This window comes from Carcharhinus amblyrhynchos, chromosome 26, assembly GCF_965287045.1.
Source record: "Carcharhinus amblyrhynchos chromosome 26, sCarAmb.v2.hapA, whole genome shotgun sequence".
NCBI lineage: Eukaryota > Metazoa > Chordata > Chondrichthyes > Carcharhiniformes > Carcharhinidae > Carcharhinus > Carcharhinus amblyrhynchos.
Window position 1 is genome coordinate 26,523,163 of NC_137349.1, and position 21,792 is coordinate 26,544,954.

The 21,792-nt window shown below is 45.9% G+C and overlaps 1 protein-coding gene across 1 annotated transcript in view; it reads right to left on the bottom strand.

Annotated features, from left to right (window-relative positions):
- The window catches only part of LOC145358722 (dedicator of cytokinesis protein 8-like), a 197,157-nt gene that overhangs the window by 77,963 nt on the left and 97,402 nt on the right, over positions 1 to 21,792 (bottom strand). The window contains 5 exon segments of the mRNA XM_080212966.1: positions 1,163 to 1,300; positions 5,800 to 6,001; positions 9,974 to 10,060; positions 15,876 to 15,971; positions 19,951 to 20,092. Of these exon segments, the coding sequence (XP_080069092.1) occupies positions 1,163 to 1,300; positions 5,800 to 6,001; positions 9,974 to 10,060; positions 15,876 to 15,971; positions 19,951 to 20,092 (665 nt within the window).

Here is a 21,792-nt window from a genome sequence, read left to right on the forward strand (position 1 = left end):
CATAACCTGCACATCTCTGCAGTGTGGGAAGAAACTGGAGAACCCGGAGGAAACCCATGTAGACACTGGGAGAATGTGCAAACTCCACAAGTCACCCAAATGGGAATTGAACCCAGATCCCTGGTTCTGTGAGGCATCAGTGCTAACCACTGTGTCATCAGTAATTCAGCTTCACATCTTGATTCCTTGGCCAACTTAAGTAACCAGAAGAAAACCATGATACCTATCCAGACTGGCAGCAGTGTGCCAGCGTAGAAGAATCAGTGAAGGTATTTGCCATTTTAGTGTGTCAGAAAACATTTCTCCAATAAGTAGTGGAGTTCTGGAACTCCCTTCACCATCCTCCCTCCACTCTCCCGAAATGTCACTGAGTTTAGCCCAGTTGAAAACTTTAAAGCTGAGATGGATCGATTTATGTTCAGCAAGGATATTGGTACAGAATCTGTGGTGGTTAATTGGAGTTAGCAACATCAACCATGGTCTAACTGAATGACAGAAGCAACTTAAGGGGCTGAGTGGTCCACTCCTTGTGCCAACCCAGAACTGATGGGAGGGGTCAAGAGTTACCAAATGAACAGAACACAGATAAAAGATGGAGGAGAGATGATAGAACACACTTCCTGCAAAATAATTAATTACCAGAGGAAGTCGTTGGTGCCAAAACATTGAATGAATTCAAGAGGCGCTGGATGTAGCACTTGGGGCGAATGGGATCAAAGGTTATGGGGAGAAAGCAGGATTAGGCTATTGAGTTGGACAATCAGCCATGATTGTGACGAATGACGGAGCAGGTTTGAAGGGCCAAATGGCCTCTTCCTGCTCCTATCTTCTATGTTTCCCTCCAATCATACACAGAGGGGCCAAGTGGCCTCCTCCTGCTCCTATCTTCTATGTTTCCCTCCAATCATACACAGAGAGCCTCTCTGATTTAGTGAGTTCACTAAAAAAAATGCTTCATTTGAATTGTTAAACATTTTGAAGATATTAAATAATCTGAGTGACCTCTGGAAGTGTTTTAGCTCTGTTATTCCAGGACTATAATCATTCGGCAAAACTCATTCACTTGAACTCACCACGCCGTTAACAAATATTAATTTATTCCAGAAGGCATTCTGCCCATTGACTATTTAATGGAAGAGTTTGCTGATAACTGTACCATTACCTGGCATACTGAACACGTAGTAAACATACGAAGCTAGATAATGGCTTCGGCCCAGCAAGTCTTTCTTCACCTCCTCACTACTATGCAGCCGGTCCACAATTACTATCAGCACTTCAAAAATTTCCTTACAGACGGCAGCTGTGAGGAAAAGAAACAGAAATACAGCACTGTGGATGCTTGTATTATTAAAGCATCAGCTAAGCTGAGAACAATGTCCAATCAGGGAGGTTTTTACAGCAGTCAATGATAGTACCACCGTCACCGTTACAGAGACTAAATTTTAAATTCCAGATTTATGAATTGAATTTCCACCACCTGCCATGGTGGGATTTGACCCCAGATCCCCAGAATATGGGCCTGGGCCTCTGGATTACTACCCCAGTGACATTACCACTACACCACCATTTCTCACAAATACAAGTGTAAAACAACATAGAGGCCTTGGTGTCCATAGACACAAATCCTTAAAGTGATAGGGCAATCTGACAAATTGGTTGAAAAACATTTGGCACGCTTGGGTTTTGTGATGATCCCCCCATGACCTGCATGGGAAATCACGAATTAACCTCCCAGTTGGGCTCATTGAATACGAGCTCCCTGGGATTGGTAATTAGCCAACCAGATGGAGGCATATACCGAGTCCTGTATAAAGCAAGACCCTGCGAGGGTCCATTCCCTTTTAGTCCCAATTAGGACCTGTTGTGTTCACCATAGGCTTGTGGTTATTGTTTATTTCCATTATGTGCAGTAAAAGCACGGTTCCTTCACAGCCAACTCCTGGAGTTATTATGAGTTTATAGAATATAAAAGCAAAGAGTTCACACTTTTAAATCACTAGTTAGACCTCATTCGTTGGAATAATGTGGACAACCTGGGGCACCAAACTTTAAAAAAAAAAGTAAGGACTTAGGCCGAGATTTGCCAGCTCTTCCCGCTGGTGGGATCGTCTGGTCTCACCAAAGGTGACCCCATTCCCCTTGCAGTCAGCTACCCAGGCAAGCCAAGCATAACACCACAGACATTGGTGAGACCAGATCACGTCAGTGGCCAATGGTGAGCTGCCTCCACTACCAAAAACACTCCGGGGAGGGGAATCCCACTCTTACATTGATACAGAGGAGGTTTACTAGGATGGTACCAAGAGTGAGGAACTCCAGTTATGAGGAAAGCTTGGAAAAGTTCAAACTGTTTTCCTTAGAATGGAGAAAGTTGGAATGTGATCTCATTGAGGATAAATCTTGATAGAACTTCAGAGGAAAATTATTCTCCCAGCCGACTAGGTCAATAACCAGAGGTTACGGATTTAAAATCACTGGTTAAAGACCCAGAGAAGAGATGAGGAGAAATCCTTTCAATCACAGAGCTGTCCTTAGCGGGAACATTCTATCTGAAACGATAGTGGAAGCTGATTCCACCAATCATTTTAAAAGGCAGTTGGACAGTGCTTGTGGATGAGGAAATTAGAGATGAAAAGCGGAGGTGCGGGATTGAATACGAGTGCTCTTTCAAAGAGGAGAACACATACACAAAAGGTCTCTGCATCAAGAGGCTATTCTTCAGTGTCTTCAACCTCCATCTCAACTCATCGTACTCTCTTTCCTGTGGTCGGTGCAGGCTCAATGGACCAAATGGCCTCCTTCTGCACTGTAGATTCTATGCTTCTGTGAATTGGCCAGATGAGGGGGAAAGAGCCCGGCAGAAGGAAGGAACAGGAATCTACCTCAGGCTAATATTAGGGCCAGCTGTGGAAGAGACTGCCATTCACCAATCATCCTCACAGTCAGCACAGAGGATGTTCAATAGAGAGGTGACATACATTCTGGGCACAGTAAATCATCTCCCAAGACAGACAGATGTCTAATATGAGATTATGTTCTGGGACTCTCTTTGACTTATGGTATAATGAAGGGGGTCATGTGACCTGTTCTGACAGCAAACCTATGTGATTCACCTGGAGCCGGATTGTTTTACTGGGAGGACGATGCAAAGTATTTACGCTCAGAGTAAATGGCCAAAGCCTGTGTGTTAACACAGCTGTTTACAATTAACGTTCCCGTAAGGGCCTCACTCTTCTGCCACTGCTATTAACCCCAGTGACAGGGGGAGGCCCTTACAGGGAGCACAACAAACAAACTGGTGAGGGGTCCTGGTCCAGCTATGGCCTTTGTGTAAAGGCATTCAGGACCTGGGTGGGATTGTTGTCAGTACAGGCCCAATGGGCCAAATGTCCTCCTTCCCCACTGTACGGATTCTACAATACATGCCTTTTCTAGCCCAATTCTGGCCACTTAAGTGGCTGATTCCATCAGGCCTCCTGCTCAGAAAGGATGGAAATTTCCTCTCCGGTTCTCCAACAGGTGGGAGAGGCCCTGTCAACCTCTCAGGATCCTGGCCAATATTCTAGATAGGTGCAGCTCAAAGTTCTGTACGACTGAAGCATCTCCTGACCAGAAAGTTGATATACACGAGGCATAAATTGCAATGAAATGAATGGCCGTTTCTCTGTCCTGAGTTTTCTTGTGCCCTGATCTATTTTCAGCTTCTTCTGAAATCGGGAAGTGTGAGGACAGAGCTGATGAATATTCCAACAGAGGGCACTAAGCACTCACCCCGTATTAGCCATGTAATGAGAGCTGAGCTTGCTTTAACAACAGACATCCTGAACAATGCTGCCCATTGTTTAAGACTCTTCCTCATGGCACCAACAGCAATCATTCCTGTTAATCGTCTTCCACCTTCGTACATTAGAATCATAGAATCCTACAGTTCAGAAGGAAGCCATTTGGCCCATCGAATCTGTGCTGACCACAATCCCACCCAGGCCCTATTCTCATAACCTTACATATTTACCCTGTTAATCTCTAACACTAGGATCAATTTAGCAAGGCCAATCAACCTAACCCAAACATCTTTGGACTGTGGGAGGAAACCGGAGCACTCAGAGGAAACCCACGCAGACACGGGGGGAATGTACAAACTCCATACAGACAGTGACGCGAGCTGGGAATCGAACCCAGGTCCCTGACACTGTGAGGCAGCAGTTCTAACCCTGGTGCCACCATGCTGCCCTATTTAACCCCTTCAACAGACAGATTGCCCTATATGCTGCAGATAACCCGTTTCTCTGTATTTTGTACTGTGTTGTTATGTGCCACATTGGTTAGCTTTCTCCTAGAAGAGGAACATGAACTGAGAAACATCTACTGATCGACAGATTTCCCCACTTCCTAAGTGTTGCTCCAGGTTCACTGTTAAATCCTTATGTTTATTCACAGATTTAAATGCCTCGTGAGAGCGAGACAGTCTGGCTGCTACAAGTCCATCCCCAGCCTCCACTCACTTACACAGATTTCTCCCAACACCGACCCCAGTCAGAACTGTGGAAAGACAGAGAAAAGGCAAAGAAAGGACAAAGGAAAGAGAGTTGAGGTGAAGGAGGGAGGAATATAGCAGAGGAGCAGGGAGAAGAAGTACAGGACTACAAAGGGGGAAAACAGTGCGGGAGAGAGAAGAGAAATTGGGGCCTGAGTTTTTTGCGTGTTGGGTGTGCACACTTGGTGGGTGTGGAAGTGTAAGCAAAACACGCGCACAGTCACAGTCAGCACCAGAGTGTAAATTCACACTGACCGACCAATCATCGGCCATCCAACGTGCGACACGCTGTCAGGGAGGGCAGGACGAGGGCAGGGTCCCGAGGAAAGGGAAGGTGCAGTCTGATGTTTCAAATCTTCACAGAATCATAGAATCCCAACAGTGCAGAAGGAGGCCATTTGGCCTACTGAGTCTGCATTGACCAGAGTCCCACCCAGGCTCTATTCCCATAAACCTACTTACTTACCCTATTAACCTCCTGATACTAAGGGGCAATTTAGCAATCAACCTAATCCACACATCTTTGGGAGTGTGGGAGGAAACCGGAGCACCCGGAGGAAACCCACACAGACATGGGGTGAATGTGCAGCCTCTGCACAGACAGTGACTCGAGGCTGGAACTGAACCTGGATCCCTGGAGCTCGGAGGCAGCAGTGCCACTCTTCTCCCTCAGGGCTGTCTCAGCATTGATGTCAAAACCATGCCCTGAATATCTGGGCAGCGCTATCGATCACAGAATTCAGTCCGCAGACGCATTTGTTAATTTTATTTCAGCCCAGGCCCCAGACAGCAGATCGAGGTTACAGCTAAAACGTAACGTCCACCCAGCCAATCGGCACACCCGCCAATCACAAGAGCAACATGTAAAATTATATTCAATTGGTCCCTTAATAAGCAAGATTGCCCGCTTGATTGTCAATGGACATGTTTCCGACTCTCGTACGTGCCAGCGCACCAAAATACCACGTGTGTGTGAGCAATAATGTTGAGACAGGAGCATCCGGCAACTTCTCCCATGATCACTCACTTCCAGGTGGGTACATGTCTGACTGAGCAACGTTAAATTCTGGCCTGGAAGAAAGTGAACAGAGGATAAAGATTTCCTCAAATCAGGTTTGTAAATGAGAGGTGCCAGGGTTTGACGGCCAGCTGTAGAGTCTGTGAGTTGAGTGATGTCACTGCGCAGTGAAGCAGAGGAAGGCTGTGAAGAACGGCAGTTAACTAAAGGCACTCATGTTATGCATAAATACTAGGGTTTACTGTACCTCCCTCTGCCCCCATCCCCGAGCTCAGAAGTAACAGTGGCAGCAGTTTGTCCAGCACCACATTGAGGAACTGGACCAGCTCCTCCAGCCGAACCAGCTTGAGCATGGAGACAGCCTGGCTTAGTGTCTCAGCCTGATGGACGAAAGAGCGACGTTCATCCACAGCTTCACACAGTGTGAAGAATTGCTCCAGGTTCCTGTCCTGTAGTAGTAAACAGAGCACAATATATATGTTACACAGAGCACAGGGCAGACACAGAACAAGAGAGGCAGCAGACTTTATCCTCAGATCTTTTTCTTAATAATTCTGAATGAAATAAAGAAAAACTCATAAAACTATTTTACAATGCTCTTCCTGATATCCACAAGACACTCATTGGAATGCTACAGTGCAGAAGGAGGCCATTTGGCCCATCGAGTCTTTACCGCTCACAATCCCACCCAGGCCCTATCCCCATAACCCCATGCATTTACCCCTGATACTAAGGAGCAATTTAGCATGGTCAATCCACCAACCCACACATCTTTGGAGGAAACCGGAGCACCCGGAAGAAACCCATGCAGACACGGGGAAAATGAGCAAATTCCACACAGACAATGACCCATGCTGGGAATTGAACCCAGGTTGTTGATGCTATGAGGCAGCTGTGCTAACCACTATGCCACCATGCTGCTCCAGTCCTGTAAACCTGTTAGAATCACAGAATCCTTACAGTACAGAAGAGGGCCATTTGGTCAATTGAGTCTGAACCAACCACAATCTCACCCAGGCCCTATTCCCATTAGCCCACGTATTTACCCTGCTAGTCCCCCTGACACTAAGATCAATTTAGTATGGCCAATCAATCTAACCTGCACATCTTTGGACTATGGGAAGAAACCGGAGTACCCGGAGGAAACCCACGCAGACACAGGGACAAAATGCAAACTCCACACAGACAGTGACCCGAGGCCGGAATCGAACTCGGGTTCCTGACGCTGTGAGGCAGCAGTGCTAACCACTGTGCCAACGTGCCACCCTTCAGCCATTCAAGTAGATAATATCTGAATTGCATCTTAACTGTACCTCCCCACCTATGTTCCTTAATACCCCACACATCACCAAAATCTATAAATCTCAGTTTAGACATCTTTAATTGACCTCGTCTCAGAGTTCTAGGTTTGCATTATATTGTGTGACTCCAGTCCCTGTGGTGCCCACCGGTTTTGAACGGCCTCAGGCTCAGTGGGCAACAAATGCTCTTGGGCTACCCAGCACAGACAGAGAAGCTGGAAGCCATGGGAGTCCCACTCCCCCAGCCTTCAGCTCAATCCTTGACCTATAGATGGGCTCCTCTGGCCAGGCCTAAGACCAACCATCGAGAAGTCTTCTTCAGCTTTTTCTTGCATTGGCTGGTCAAAGGGCAGGGACTTCTGAAGAAAGTAATCAAGGAGCAGTCCTGAGTAATCAAACAGGGATGGAATCTCTCGTGATCAACGTAGGTATCACACCTACTCTCACCCAGAATCATGAAGGTTCCCCCTATATAAGGGTTCTTCGTAAAGATTTTAACACAATCAAAGAATCACTTTAACTGGGTGGCACTCAGTCTCTGTAAGGCCCACAAGCTGGACCAGTAATCAGATACCCACATACTAAATACTTACACTCTTTCAGTTTGACCCACTCAATGCAAATCATCACCTAGTGAGAACACAAAAGGAGAAAATAAACACTGGAATTGGATGAGGCGTCCGCTCTACTTCAAAAGAGTTTTCCAACTGTTGATGCCAGCAGGATTTTCTGGCACCGCTGCAGTCAACAGAAATTTGGCTGAGTGCCAAATTCTCCATCCTCTCTGGAAGTGGGGCGTGAATGGCCAGAGAATTCCAGCCCAGGGATCCCAGTGGTTCCTCTGGCCTCTGTACCCAATCTAGGACATTTTCTTTCTCCTCTTTCACAGGCAATGCCAACATTTGAGGCCCATCCCTGATTGCCCTTGAGGCAATTGCAGTAAGCCACCTCCTTGTGACAACTGAGTGGCTTGCTGGACTATTTCAGAGGGTAGTTAAGAGTCAACCGCATTGCCACAGGTCTGGAGTCACGTGTAAAGTGGACGAGGTGAGAACAATGTTAGTGAACTGGATCTAAATTTCACCATTACTGAGACTAGCCTTCAATTCCGTATTTGTTTTAATTTCATTGAATTTATTAATGAATTCAATTCTTGTCCTCAGAGCACAAGCCTAGGCCTCTGGATTACTAATCCAGTGACATTACCCCATAACGTTATTGTGTCTCCAACACTGCAGCTTATACTCCAGGCTGACACCTTGGTGCAGTATCGAGGGAGTGCTGCACTGTCAGTGGCAATGCCTTTCCGACTGCAATGCTACAACTGTTCCAGTTGGCTCAGGCAGACCCCTTGACAAAAGATGAACAAAAACAGGAAATTCTCAGAGCCTGAATAATATTCCTCACTCCTCAAGCATCAACAAAAGCAGATTATATCTGGTCATTAATCTTCTTAGCTTTGTCATTTGCAAATGTCTGCTGCCTCACAGTAATCTGCTCTGTGTGAACTGTTTTCTACCATATTTGAGAGAAATGCCAAGGTCAGCCGTGAGTGTAGGATCTACCTTATCAAAAATCACATAGATAGGAATGGCAGGAATATAACTTAAGAATCTGCATCAAGTATATATATAGTTTTTCAAACTGAGTTCTTGGGATCACCAAAATAGAAAAGAACTTAAGATGTAAATTGTTAGTAGTTTAAAATTCACATAGTTCTGAAAAGAATTCGGTTCATAAATATCAAATCACTGGATAAACAGGATACGTTTACATTAGTAAGTAAACTCGGAGTACAATACAATTATTGTGTGCTCAGAATACGACGATATCAACCAGTGGCAGATGGAATTTAATCCTGACAAATATGAGGTGATGCATTTTGGAAAGTCTAATGCAGGAGGGAAGTAGACAGTAAACGGCAGAACCCTTAGAAGCATTAACAGACAGAGGGATCCACAGTTCCCTGAAAGTGACAACACAAGTGGATAAGGTGGTCCAGAAGGCGTATGGCATGTCTGCCTTCATCGATCAGGCCATAGAGTATTAAATTGACAAGTCATGTTGCAGCTATATAGAACTTTAGTTGGGCCACATTTGGAATATTGCCTACAGTTCTGGTCGCCACACTACCAGAAGGCTTTGGAGAGGGTACAGGAAAGGATTACCAGGGTGTTGCCTGATTTGGAGGGTATTAGCTGTGAAGAGAGATTGGACAAACTTGGTTTGTTTTCACTTGAACATCGGGAGCGGAGGATCAGAAGTTTTCTGAATTATGAGAGACATGGAAAGAATAGTCAGAGTCTTTTTCCCAGGCTAGAAATGTCAATTATTAGGGTACATAGGTTTAAGGTAAAAGTTTAAAGGAGATGTGAGAGGCAAGTTTTTTCACAGAGTACCTGGAATGCACTGCCAAAGGAAGTGGTAGAAGCAGATACAATAGCAATGCTTAAGAGGCATCTTGACAGATAAAAGAATAGGCAGGGAATAGGGGTACGGACAGCGTAGAAACCAAAAAGTTTTTATTTAGAAAGACGTGTATCAGGACAGGCTCAATGGGCCAAAGGGCTGTTCCTGTGCTGTGCTGTTCTTTGTTTTTTGATGACATCACCCAATGTGCTCAGAATATGATGACTACTCTTCCTGCGAAGCAATATGAGTACACAACCATGAAATGTACTGTACAGACCTTGCTCTGGGGTAAGTAACTGTGTGCACAACAGAACAAATAAAAGGAACTGCTTACAAATAAATGAACCGTGTGCAACAATTAAATTTTAAAGGGACATCATTGAATGAGCTCAGAAAATAATGACATCATTCAACAAGCTCAGAACATGAGAAGGCCACATTGTGCTCAGATTATTCAAAGAGCTGGCCAGGAAATGATGACATTGTTCAACAAACCAGAACGAGGGGGCGATCATTTAGGGAGCTCGTAGTGTGAAGGGGTGAGGGCCCCTGTTTAACTCCCCACAGCTCACCTGCAGCATTGAGCTGAGGCCAGGGCCTCAATGCCATGGGAATAAGAGGCCCACCAGCACATCCCACCACTCTGCCATCCCAGTGTTAAAACTCAGCTCCTGAGGTGCTAATAGTTCTGAGGCTGAAACCATTCACCTGTGTATGCACTGTCGAAACTGGCCGCAGCTCCAGCTTAAAGACGGCCTTCCGATTATCCAGCCACTTCAGCCCAGGCACTGAGGTCTGAAACAAAGTGCAGGGATCAGTTATTATGATAGTTCTTTCCAGACTCCCTTCTCCAAAAGCTGAACGTGTGCCTGGTCAAAACACCCGACTGTCAGGCAATGAGCAACTCTGCAGCATGGCAGGATCAGTCTCAAATGACCACCCAAATTGTCGTCAATTTTCACAATACATTTGTGAGAAAATTCATTGTGGTATCAAAGTGAAAAACTAAAACTGCTGCCATTGTCAAGGCCAGCAGCAGTGAGAGGCTAGGGCACCTGTGTGAGAACTGTCTAGGAAATGTCTCTCAGGTGATACAGCTCTAAAGCAAAGGAACAAAGATTTCATTACAGTACACAAGGATGACATTCTGCCCATCCATCCCTGCCGTAAAAAAGCTTTTCTTTTGCTAGTCCCAACTACGAAAAGCATTCATGTGTTCTGAGCAGTGACTGAGACAAAAATGTAAATAAAATACTCAACCAATCACTGTATGCCTTGACCTTTCAACTCATGACACCATCCTCACACCCTGCTCCAAAATAATCATTGAACCATAGCATCCCTACAGTGCAGAAGGACACCATTTGGCCCATTGAGTCTGTACTGATCACAATCCCACCAAGGATCTATTCCCGTGACCCCATACATTTATCTTGCTAATCCCCCTGACACTAGGGTCAATTTAGCATGGCCAATCAACCTAACCCACACATCTTTGGACTGTGGAGGAAACCGGAGCACCTGGAGGAAACCCACGCAAACATGGGGAGTACATGCAAATTCCATACAGACAATGACCCGAGACTGGAATTGAACCCGGGTCCCAGGCACTGTGAGGCAGCAGTGATAACCAACGTTGCGTGGAGTTTGAGTAAGAAGCAAAACGGATATCTAAATATAAATCTGTAAATGAAACTGTGTGTTAAACATACTTAAAAAGGGAATTGATGGATACATGTTAAACAGTGTGTGGGTTTATGGCCTCGGCCACCAGAAGAGTGGAACAGTGGCACAGTGGTTAGCACTGCTGCCTCACAGGGTGCCAGGGACACGGGTTCAATTCCAGCCTCGGGTCACTGTCTTTGTGTTCTCCCTGTATCTGTGTTGGTTTCCTCCTCATGCTCCGATATCCTCCCGCACTCCGGAAGACATGCTGGTTAGGTGCATTGGCCGTGCTAAATTCTCCCTCAGTGCACCAGATTAGGCGCTGGAGTGTAGTGACTAGGGGATTTTCACAGTAACTTCATTGCAGTGTTAATGTCAGCAGCAGGGCGATGACCAGAGATGACCATTCTATTGGATGGAAGCTGCAGAGAAACAAACAGTAGCTCCCGACTCGCCACCTAAACACAGAAACATTTCAGCAGTGGCAAGGTCAGAGGAGCCGCAACACCTAACAAGCGTGTTTATGTTTGTCTTTGTTTTGTAACTTTTCAGTTTCACACAGGCAGCAAAGGACATTGTGTTTGTCTTCAGCTCTGAATTCCTCACATTCCCAGCGATGCTGTGAGGAATGCTGTTGAGGACTGGGTGCCAGAGCGGAGGTTAGTGATGACCCATGATGGAGGTGAAGTGGGGAAACCTTCTCTGATTGGGGTTGTGAATGTAGCCCAGTCCATCACGCAAATCAGCCTCCCAATCACTGACTCTGTCTATACTTACCATTTCCTCAGCAAAGCAGCCAGCATAATCAAGAACGCCACGCACCCCGGACACACTCTCTTCCATCTTCTTCCGTCAGGAAGAAGTCTGAGATCACGTGTCAACTGACTCCAGAAAACTTCTTCCCTGCTGCCATCAGACTTTTGAATGGACCTATCATATATTAAGCTGATCTTTCTATTTGCCCCCTATCTGTAATTGCAACACTACATTCTGCACCCTCTCCTTTCCTTCTCCCCTATATACTCTATGAATGGTTTGTTTTGTCTGTATACTGTGCAAGAAACAATACTTTTCACTGTATCCCAATATGTGTGACAATAATAAATCAAATCAAATCGGATGACAGCAGGGAATAAAGTGATGCCAGTCCATGGCAAACGACAAAATTCAAATCAGTTTACGGATGGGCAAACACTGGTCAAGGGCTGGGCGGAAATAGTGGTTGATTCTGGGTGAGTCATTGGCTATCAGATCGGGCTGGGGGAGTGCGGTGATGTTCCCAAGGACCATGTTGATTGCTTCTGAGTGTTTTTGATGCCAAATGGTCATTAGACTGCAGCAAGACACTAGGAGCAGTGCCTGGTTCCCCAGAGAGTAATAATGATGCTGGACCGAGACAAGTAATTACAGGGCAAGTTCCAAAGCTCAAGGAAAGGTCACAAGGCCATAGTAATCACAGTTTCTTTCAATTAGAAAAAGACAAACAGCGTCAGGGCACTGCAATGCCAGTGACCGTTTCTGAACTTAAAGCATATATATTAAAGAACTGGGTGTGGTGGGGGGATTGGGAGGTGGATTAGCCACTAAGAGAGTGAGCAGAGGCAATTTTCAATGTGGAAAATATGCTAAGCAATTCAATGACCTAGGAAGTGGTTGGGAAGACTGGGAATTATGAAAATGGGCAGTCACTGAGATTTTAAAGTTTATTTACTAGTGCCACAAGTAGGCTCATATTAACAGTGCGAAGAAGTTACGGTGAAAATCCCCTAGATGCCACATTCCAGCACTTGTTCTGGTACACTAAGGGAGAATTTAGCATGGCCAATGTACCTAACCAGCACGTCTTTCAGACTGTGAGAGGAAACCGGAGCACCTGGAGGAAAGTGACACAGACACGGGGAGAATGTGAAAACTCCTCACAGAAAGTGACCCAGGCCCCTGGCATGGTGAGGCAGCAGTGCTAACCACTGTGCCACCGTATTGCAACTGCAGGAAGCACATGAAGGATTTAGAGGTAGTGTCAATGAGAGATGAGGCGGTGGTTCGATTAGGAACGTTTCATTGTGTTAGAAGCTTAAACTGTGTGTGGCTGCTGTCCCATCCTGCCATTCTCCATGGGAGGTGACTCCCTAACTGCTCTCATCCTAGTCTTCCAACCCCTTCCTGTCCCTCCTCTCCATCCCCACTTACTCCACCATTCTCCTCGTACTGAACAAGGTGACTATCAGGGTTGGGAGGCAGAAGTTTGGAGAAGGGTGTTGGCTGCTGGCCTGAGGTAGCAAACTCCAGGCCTGACAATGGCCACTGTATTGATCTGCTAGAGGGCACAAGGGCCAAGCAGGTAACCTGAGTGTGGAACAGGTGGCCCATCTGTCCTGGGGCCCAACTAACCATTGGATGGGTGTGAAACGTCAAAGCATGAGTGGTGTCAGGAAGGCTGGGGAACGTTTTCAGAGCCAAAAATACGAGTAATACTTAGATTTGAGTGTGGAGATTGGATTTTAATTTTAAATAGTGTCTTCAATTTCAGTTGCAGTCTGGTTGGGCCTGAATCCCAGGTACCTGCATCACTGTGGACATTCTGGCAAACAGAATCTAACAAGCCTGCACAGTCCATCGGTGCCGTGAAACATGGTAGGAGCAAGAAATGACTTTTAAAATAAAACGTGGGCAGCGGTCCAAATGGCAGTTTCTGCAGAGGGCAAAAGACCTGAAAACTAAAACAGGAGAGCCTACACAGGTTTAGGCACAGTGGTTAGCACTGATGCCTCACAGAGCCAGGGACCCGAGTTCAATTCCAGCCTCAGGTCACTATCTGTGTGGAATTAGCACATTCTCCCCGTGTCTGCATGGGTTTCCTCTAGGTGTTCCGATTTCCTCCCACACTCCAAAGCTGTACGGGGCAGGTTGATTGGCCATGCTAAATTGATCCTTAGTGTCAGGGAAATCCTTATCCTTAGCAGGGTAAAAATGTGCGGTTGCAGGAATAGGGACTGGGTGGGATTGTTGTCAATGCAGGCTCGATGGGCCAAATGGCCTCCTTCTGCACTGTAGGGATTCTGATTAGAACATAAGAACATAAGAAATAGGAGCAGGAGTAGGCCATCTAGCCCTTCGAGCCTGCCCCGCCATTCAATAAGATCATGGCTGATCTGTCGTGGCTCAGTTCCACTTTCCCGCCCTCTCCCCATAACCCTTAATCCCCTCGCTTATCAAAAACCCATCAACCCCCGTCTTAAAAATACTTAGCGAGGTAGCCTCCACCACCTCAACGGGCAGAGAATTCCAGAGATTCACCACCCTTTGAGTGAAGAAGTTCCTCCGCAACTCCGTTCTAAACCGCCCCCCCTTTATCTTGATCCAAGACGAGAAAAAGCTGTAGAAATTAAACAAAATAATAGACAGTAAAATGAAATATGGTAACTTATAAAATCACTTCTTTCACTTTTTGCCAGCAGTAACAAGGTTCTGAGTTTGAAGTGAAGGAGGTCAGGAGAGGTCGATTAGAGGCTCCCTGGTGTTTGGAGAACTGAGCAGTTGGATGGCAAGTTTGAAAAGTCAATTCACTTTCAATTATAAGTAGATGTTAGAAATAAACATGACAACATGAAGTGGTCCCAATCACGACCCTTTGAACATGACATATAGATAAAGTAGACCTCTCTCAAGAATACAGGTCCCAGAATACAGGTCCTGCAATATAGATCCCAGGATACAGATGTACTCGTTAGAGTTTAGAAGAATGAGGGGAGATCTCATTGAGACGTATAAGATGATGAATGGGATGGATAGGATAGAGGTGGAGAGACTCTTCCCGCTCAAAAAAGACAGTAGGACTAGGGGGCACAGCCTCAAGATAAAGGGGAGGCGGTTTAGAACGGAGTTGAGGAGGAACTTCTTCACTCAAAGGGTGGTGAATCTCTGGAATTCTCTGCCCGTTGAAGTGGTGGAGGCTGCCTCGCTAAATATTTTTAAGATGCGGGTTGATGGGTTTTTGATAAGAGAGGGGATTAAGGGTTATGGGGAGAGGGCGGGAAAGTGGAACTGAGCCACAACAGATCAGCCATGATCTTATTGAATGGCGGGGCAGGCTCGAAGGGCTAGATGGCCTACTCCTGCTCCTATTTCTTATGTTCTTATGTTCTTATGTTCTTATCCCTGAATAAAGATCCCGGAATACGGGTTCCAGAATACAGGTCCCAGAATATGGGTCCCGAAATACAGGTTTTGGAATACAAGTCCTGGAATATAGGTCCCAGAATGCAGGTTCTGGAATGCAATTCCTGGAATACTGGTTCTAGAACACAGGTACGGGAATATAGGCACCGGAATACAGGCTCTGGAATACAGGTCCCGGACTACAGATCCTGGAATACAGGTCCCGGAATACAGATCCCAGAATCCAGATCCAGCTTCCCAACATCTGGAAGTACCCAACAATCAGCTACATTCAAAGCTGGAGCCCTGGAGCAGAGGAGGGGGAATAATTTGAATAAAAGCCCTTTGATTTTTTATTTTTCACACTTCATTTTATGTATTATAAGGGCACGCTGGAACTTGGGCCCAGCCTCCACAAAATCCCCAAATCCGACTCCTGACCAGTATCCAGCTTCCTGGATATGGGGTCCGGTACCTGTAATCCTGCTAAATTGGATTACTTGTGCAGATTATTCCACGTGGTTCTGCGTTATTCCGCTGTTTAGGTGAAGCAGTGTCTCTCTAAGGGCTGTTAGGCAAACACTGGCTGAGCTCAGCACACAGGGTGCAAGGGTCCAGAATATTCTCAACTGATGAGAGAATCTCACTGGACTTTCCAAATGAACAAGGGGTATTTGTTTAAAGTATGGAATGGAGATCTGCATAGCCAACAGCCAAAGTGTGACAGAAACAGACAAAACTCATTGTTACATTCACATCAATAGATATTTAGTCACTAAGTACTTACAGAGTTTACTGAATAAGGGAAGGGAAGTTTGTCCAAACAAATAGGGAGCTCAAAGGTTCCACAGCGCAGTTGTCCATTATCCAAGATTGACAACCACTGTTGCAAAATGAAAAGACAGATAATTAACTCTATTTAAAAGCACGGTAACATGACAATCTCCTGTAGCCCATGCCCTTCGGCAAGTGAGAAAATATAAGTCAAAATGCCAAGTGTTTGTTCACAGAGTCATGAAATTCCTACAGTGTAGAAGGAGGTCATTCAGCCCATCGAGACTACACCAACAACAATCCCACCCAGGCCCTATCCCCGTAACCCCACATATTTACCTTGTTATTTACCCCTCTTCACTAAAGGTCAATTTAACAATCAACCTAACCTACACATCTTTGAAGTGTGGGAGCACTCAGAGGAAACCCACACAGACACAGGGAGAATGTACAAACTCCGCACAGTCAGTGACCCAGGCTGAATATCGAACCCAGATCCCTGGCACCGTGAGGCAGCTGTGCTAACCACTGTGCTGCTGTGCTGCCCCAAATAAGGCGCAGTTCGTCAGCCAATTGCCAGGTTGCTGGAAGTTTACAATCACCATCATTGATCACAATCAGAAATAAAATCAAAAATTCACACATCTCGAAGATCTTGCAACAAAGTGATTTAAAATGGCATTTGTTGGATGCACATCTGACTCCTCTTCATGATGATTCTTCCCACCCTGTTTGATTTTGAGCTGAGGCATCAGTGCAAAGCAGCACAATCCAATCTAGCCCAGAACCTCCATCCACGCACCCAATCTTAGTCCTGGTGCCCTCCTTGCCAACGCTGTGAAGAGAACATGCCCTCACCCACGTCGCAACATAGACTCAGTTCGGCACTCATGTTTACATAAATAGTAAGGTAGGTGTAGGCCATACAGCCCCTTGAGCCTGCCCTGCCATTCACTACGAACAAGATTAAACTTCTACATTAACTCAACTTTCCTGCCTTATCCTTCAATTCCCTTGGTGTTTGAAATCTTAACAAATCTCATTCTTGAATAAGTAATAAATGATGTTTAATGCCTGAGAATTCCAAAGGTTCACAACTCTCTGGGATAGAGAACTCCAAAGATTCACAGCTCTCTGGGATAGAGAATTCCAGACTCTTAATGTTCTGGGGTAGGGAACTCCAAAGACTCTCAACATTCTGGAGTAGAGAATTCCAGACTCTTAATGCTCTGGGGTAGAGAATTCCAGACTCTCAATGCTCTGGGGTAGAGAATTCCAGACTCTCAATGCTCTGGGGTAGAGAATTCCAGACTCTCAACGCTCTGGGGTAGAGAATTCCAGACTCTCAACACTCTGGGGTAGAGAATTCCAGAGTCTCAACATTCTGGAGTAGAGAATTCCAGACTCTCAATGCTCTGGGGTAGAGAATTCCAGACTCTCAATGCTCTGGGGTAGAGAATTCCAGACTCTCAACACTCTGGGGTAGAGAATTCCAGAATCTCAACATTCTGGGGTAGAGAATTGCAGACTCTCAATGCTCTGGGGTAGAGAATTGCAGTCCCTCAATGCTCTGGGGTAGAGAATTCCAAAGATTCATAGTCCTTTGAGCGAAGAAATCTTTCTTCATCTCAGTCCTAATTGGCCAATCACTTATCCTTTGACTATGGCCCCTGGTTCTAGCCAGGGAAAACAACTCTCACCGCTGATCTTATCAAGGATACATTTCGATACAATCACTTCTCATTCTTCTCAACTCCAGTGAATGAAAGCCATTCTTACTCAATCGCAATTTAGGACAACCTTCTCATCCCAGGAATATTTTTGCTTTCTCATCTAAAGTTTGACATTGGATGGGATTCTAACTACTGGAAGTGGCAGTGTTTTGACACTGGGTAAGCAATCTATTAACAATTTAAAAATCCAGATTAAAAGGTGTGACATCAAAACCAAAGGGAAAGAGTTTTTTTTCATTCATCTGGACATTGCTGGTTGGGCCAGCATTTATTGCCCTTCTTGTGAACTCAATGGCTCGTTAGGCCACTTCAGAGGGCATTTAACCACGTTTCTGTGGGTCTGGATGCACACTGCTGCCTCACAGGCACCAGGGACCCAGGTTCGATTCCCAGCTTGGGTCGCTGTCTGTGCAGAGTCTGCATGTTCTCCCTGTGTCAGCGTGGATTTCCTCCGGGGGCTTTGATTTCTTCCCACAGTCAGAACAACATGCTGGTTAGGTGTATTGGCCATGCTAAATTCTCCCTCAGTGTACCCGAGCAGGCACCGGAGTGTGGCGACTAGGGGATTTTCACAGTAACTTCATTGCAGTGTTAACGTAAGCCTACTTGTTACACTAATAAATAAACTGTTTAAAAACATGTCAGCCAGACTGGCCCACAGCAGATTTGCTTCCCAAAAGGACAATAGTGAACCAGATGGGTTTTAACTACAATAGAAAATTGCAGCAAACCAAGGTGTTTACAAATTCTGCTGTAGTTTAGCTTGGGGAGGTGGTGGCACAGTGATATTATCACTGGACTAGTGATCCGGGGCAGTGCACTGGTCGCCTGGTTTCGAAACCCCACTGAGTGGCAGATGGTGAAATTTGAACTCAGTAAAAATCCAGAATTAAAAGCCTAATGATGATTATGAAATAATTCTTTGTCACCCTTCCACCTGAATTCCTAATTCTAATTATTTTCTGGAGTTCTGTTTTCAATTTGCAGAAGAAAGTTTCTAACCACGAGCTCATGCTTTGTAAATGTAGCTGTAAATTAGCGAGCAGCCTGGTTAGGCTGGATAACTATTTAAAGTCAGGCTGCAAAAAATAAACTAAGGGGCAGACGGGTCTTTATAGCTGATTGTTCTGCAAATCATTTTTAAATTTAGCAATCACTGTCCCTGCTGCCCAGTGTAATCGTGACAGGACGGAGCCACCATCCTGATATATCTAATGCCGATATCTATTTATTGCCAGGATTTATTTTTAATCTCCCTTTCATCCTTAGATGAAAGGATTGTCCCTATTTAATAATAAACCCTCTTGTGTCCTCTCAATATTACACACACTGCTCGCAGTATTGCTAACTCTGGATAGATCCAATCACAATTCAAATAAAGTGTAGAATGAGACAAGTGTCAAACAATCGCCAGGGGCAACTGCTAGGGAGACCCAAACCCCACACCTTCTCCCACACATACCCACTCTCCCCCCACCCCCAGCCAGACTGGCAGGGGCATCCTGTGAATGAGTGACAACTGGTCCCACACCCTCCCCCACACATACCCACCCTCCCCACACTCCCAGCCGGATTCCTGCTCCACTTGCCCTCATGAGATCCGTCTGAGTCTCTCTCCCGGCTGCAGCGTCGACAGTGTCTCTTGCAACCGTGAGCATCGCTGGCAGTTCAGGGCGTGCGGCAAGTGGTGTATCTCCTGGTAAAATCGCCCAATGAGGGAGCCAAGGAGAAACTACACCACAGAGAGGCCCAATTTCACAGACTTTCGTCTCTCCTTCAAGTTAAGCTCAGTCTTACCAGGAGCAGCTTAACTTCCAGCTTTTCAATAATATTTGGTCAGCTGAAGGCTTTTTTTAAATTCATTTGTGGGACATGAGTGTCGCTGGCTGGCCAGCATTTACTGCCCTAGTTGCCCAAGGGTAGTTGAGAGTCAGCCACATTGCTGTGGCTCTGGAGTCACATGTAGGCCAAGTCAGATAAGGATGGCAGATTTCCTTCCCTAAAGGACATTAGTAAACCAGGTGGGTTTTTCCGACAATCGACAATAGTTTCATGGTCATCAGTAGATTTTTAATTCCAGATTTTTTTCTACTGAATTCAAATTCCACCAGCTGCCATGGTGGGATTGGAACCCAGGTCCCCAGGACATTAGTGGAGTTTCTAGATTAATGGTCTAGCAATAATACCACGAGGCCATTACCTCCCCACTATGGGGGCACTCATGCTGCCACCACTAACTCGGCTCAGGCCAGGCACGGAGCTTGGAGTGTGGCTTCAGTGCAATGTTGGACAATGATTCACCACAGAGAGAAATACATCTGCAAAGATTCACATGCTGAGGACACAGTGACTTACGCTGTAGCCCAGTAGAACTTCAGGGCAGTCCTGGCTCTGCTTGGGCTGGCAGTTAATGTGGTAAAAGGTGAAAAGCAGGTGGTGGCCTTCGGTGAGGTCAGGTGGCAGCTTAATCTTCACTTCCTCGTAGAATAAAGGAGACCTGCCAATCAGAGGAGAAGACAAATGTCATCAAAGAAACCAGCGACAGAATCTTAAGGTGCTCGTCTTCAAAAAGGAGAAATGTACAAGGCTACTGGGGAGAGGACAGGGAAGTAGGACTTGTCTGAAAGCTTCAAAGAGCTAGCAGAGGTATGATGAACTGATTGGTCTCTGCCTTTGTTGTATGATTCTCTATCCTAGATGCCACTTTGGAAAGATTGCAATGGTGGAATATTGAGGCAGTGACTGCTCCAAGGGAGATCAACAGAAGCACTGAGAGGCTTGTTCAATACAGTAACCAGGTCAAGTCAAATAAACAGGGAGAGGATTCACTGATAATTCTGCTGGGAACAGCAGTTCCACCCATTGACATTGCTGCAGAGATCAGATCTCAGCATTCTGAATTAGGAAGGAAAATCGTCAAGGGGTCTTGCTCCTGAACAGTATCCAAAAATTCCATCTGAGTTTGGAGGTCAGTTGAGGACTCGTGACATTAATTTATAAATCAAGGGAAACTAAATGGATAGGCACACACAGCAAGGATACAGAGAGCATACAGACACCGTGCGGGGATACAGAGAGTATACAGACACAAAGCAGGGATACAGAGAATGTACACTGTGCATGTACAGACATCGTGCAGGGATACAGAGTGTACAGACACAAAGCAGGGATACAGAGAGCATACAGACACAGTGCAGGGATACAGGGAGCGTACAGGTACCGTGCAGGGAAACAGGGAGTATACAGACACCGCACAGGGATACGGAGAGCGTAGACACCGTGCAGATATAGACAGAGTGCACAGACACCATGCAGGGATACAGAGAGCATACAGACACAGTGCAGGGATATAGGGAACGTACAGACACCGTGCAGGGATACAGAGAGCATACAGACACAGTGCAGGGATACAGAGAGTATACAGACACAGTGTAGGGACACAGAGAGTATACAGACACAAAGCAGGGATACAGAGAGCCTACAGACACTGTGCAGGGAGACAGAGTGTACAGACACCGCATAGGGATACTGAGAACGTACAGACACTGCACAGGGATACAGAGAGTATACAGATGTAAACGCAAAATAATCCATGTCGCAAAGGCATTGCTAAAAAGGACATTTTGCCATTTATTTAAATGTTACAGCTGATCACCTCAGAGGATATAAGTGTACAATACATAATCTGCATTCTCCCAATCCTCTGGATTTAGATTCTTTGGATGGTATCACATTATCTCCTCAGCAGCCAGTTACACCTGGGATTGGAAATGGTTCGCAATGGGGAAGAATTCTATTTGCGTCCAGTTTTTCGCGTTTCATAGAATCACAGAATCCCTACAGTGCAGAAGGAGGCCATTCAGCCCATCAAGTCTGCACTCTCCGAAAGAGCACTTTACCCAGGTCCACCCTGCTCCCTATCCCCATAACCCCTCACATTTACCATGGCTAATTCCCCTAACCTACACATCCTGGGACACTGAGGGACAATTTAGCATGGCCAATCCATCTAACCCACACATCTTTGGGCTGTGGGAGGAAACTGAAGCAGCCGGGGGAATCCCACGCAGACACGGGGAGAATGTGCAAACTCCACACAGACAGTGACCGAAGGCCGGAACTGAACCCGGGTCCCTGGCGCTATGAGGCTGCAGTGCTAACCACTGTGCCACCATGCCATTCTCTTGGGAAACTCTT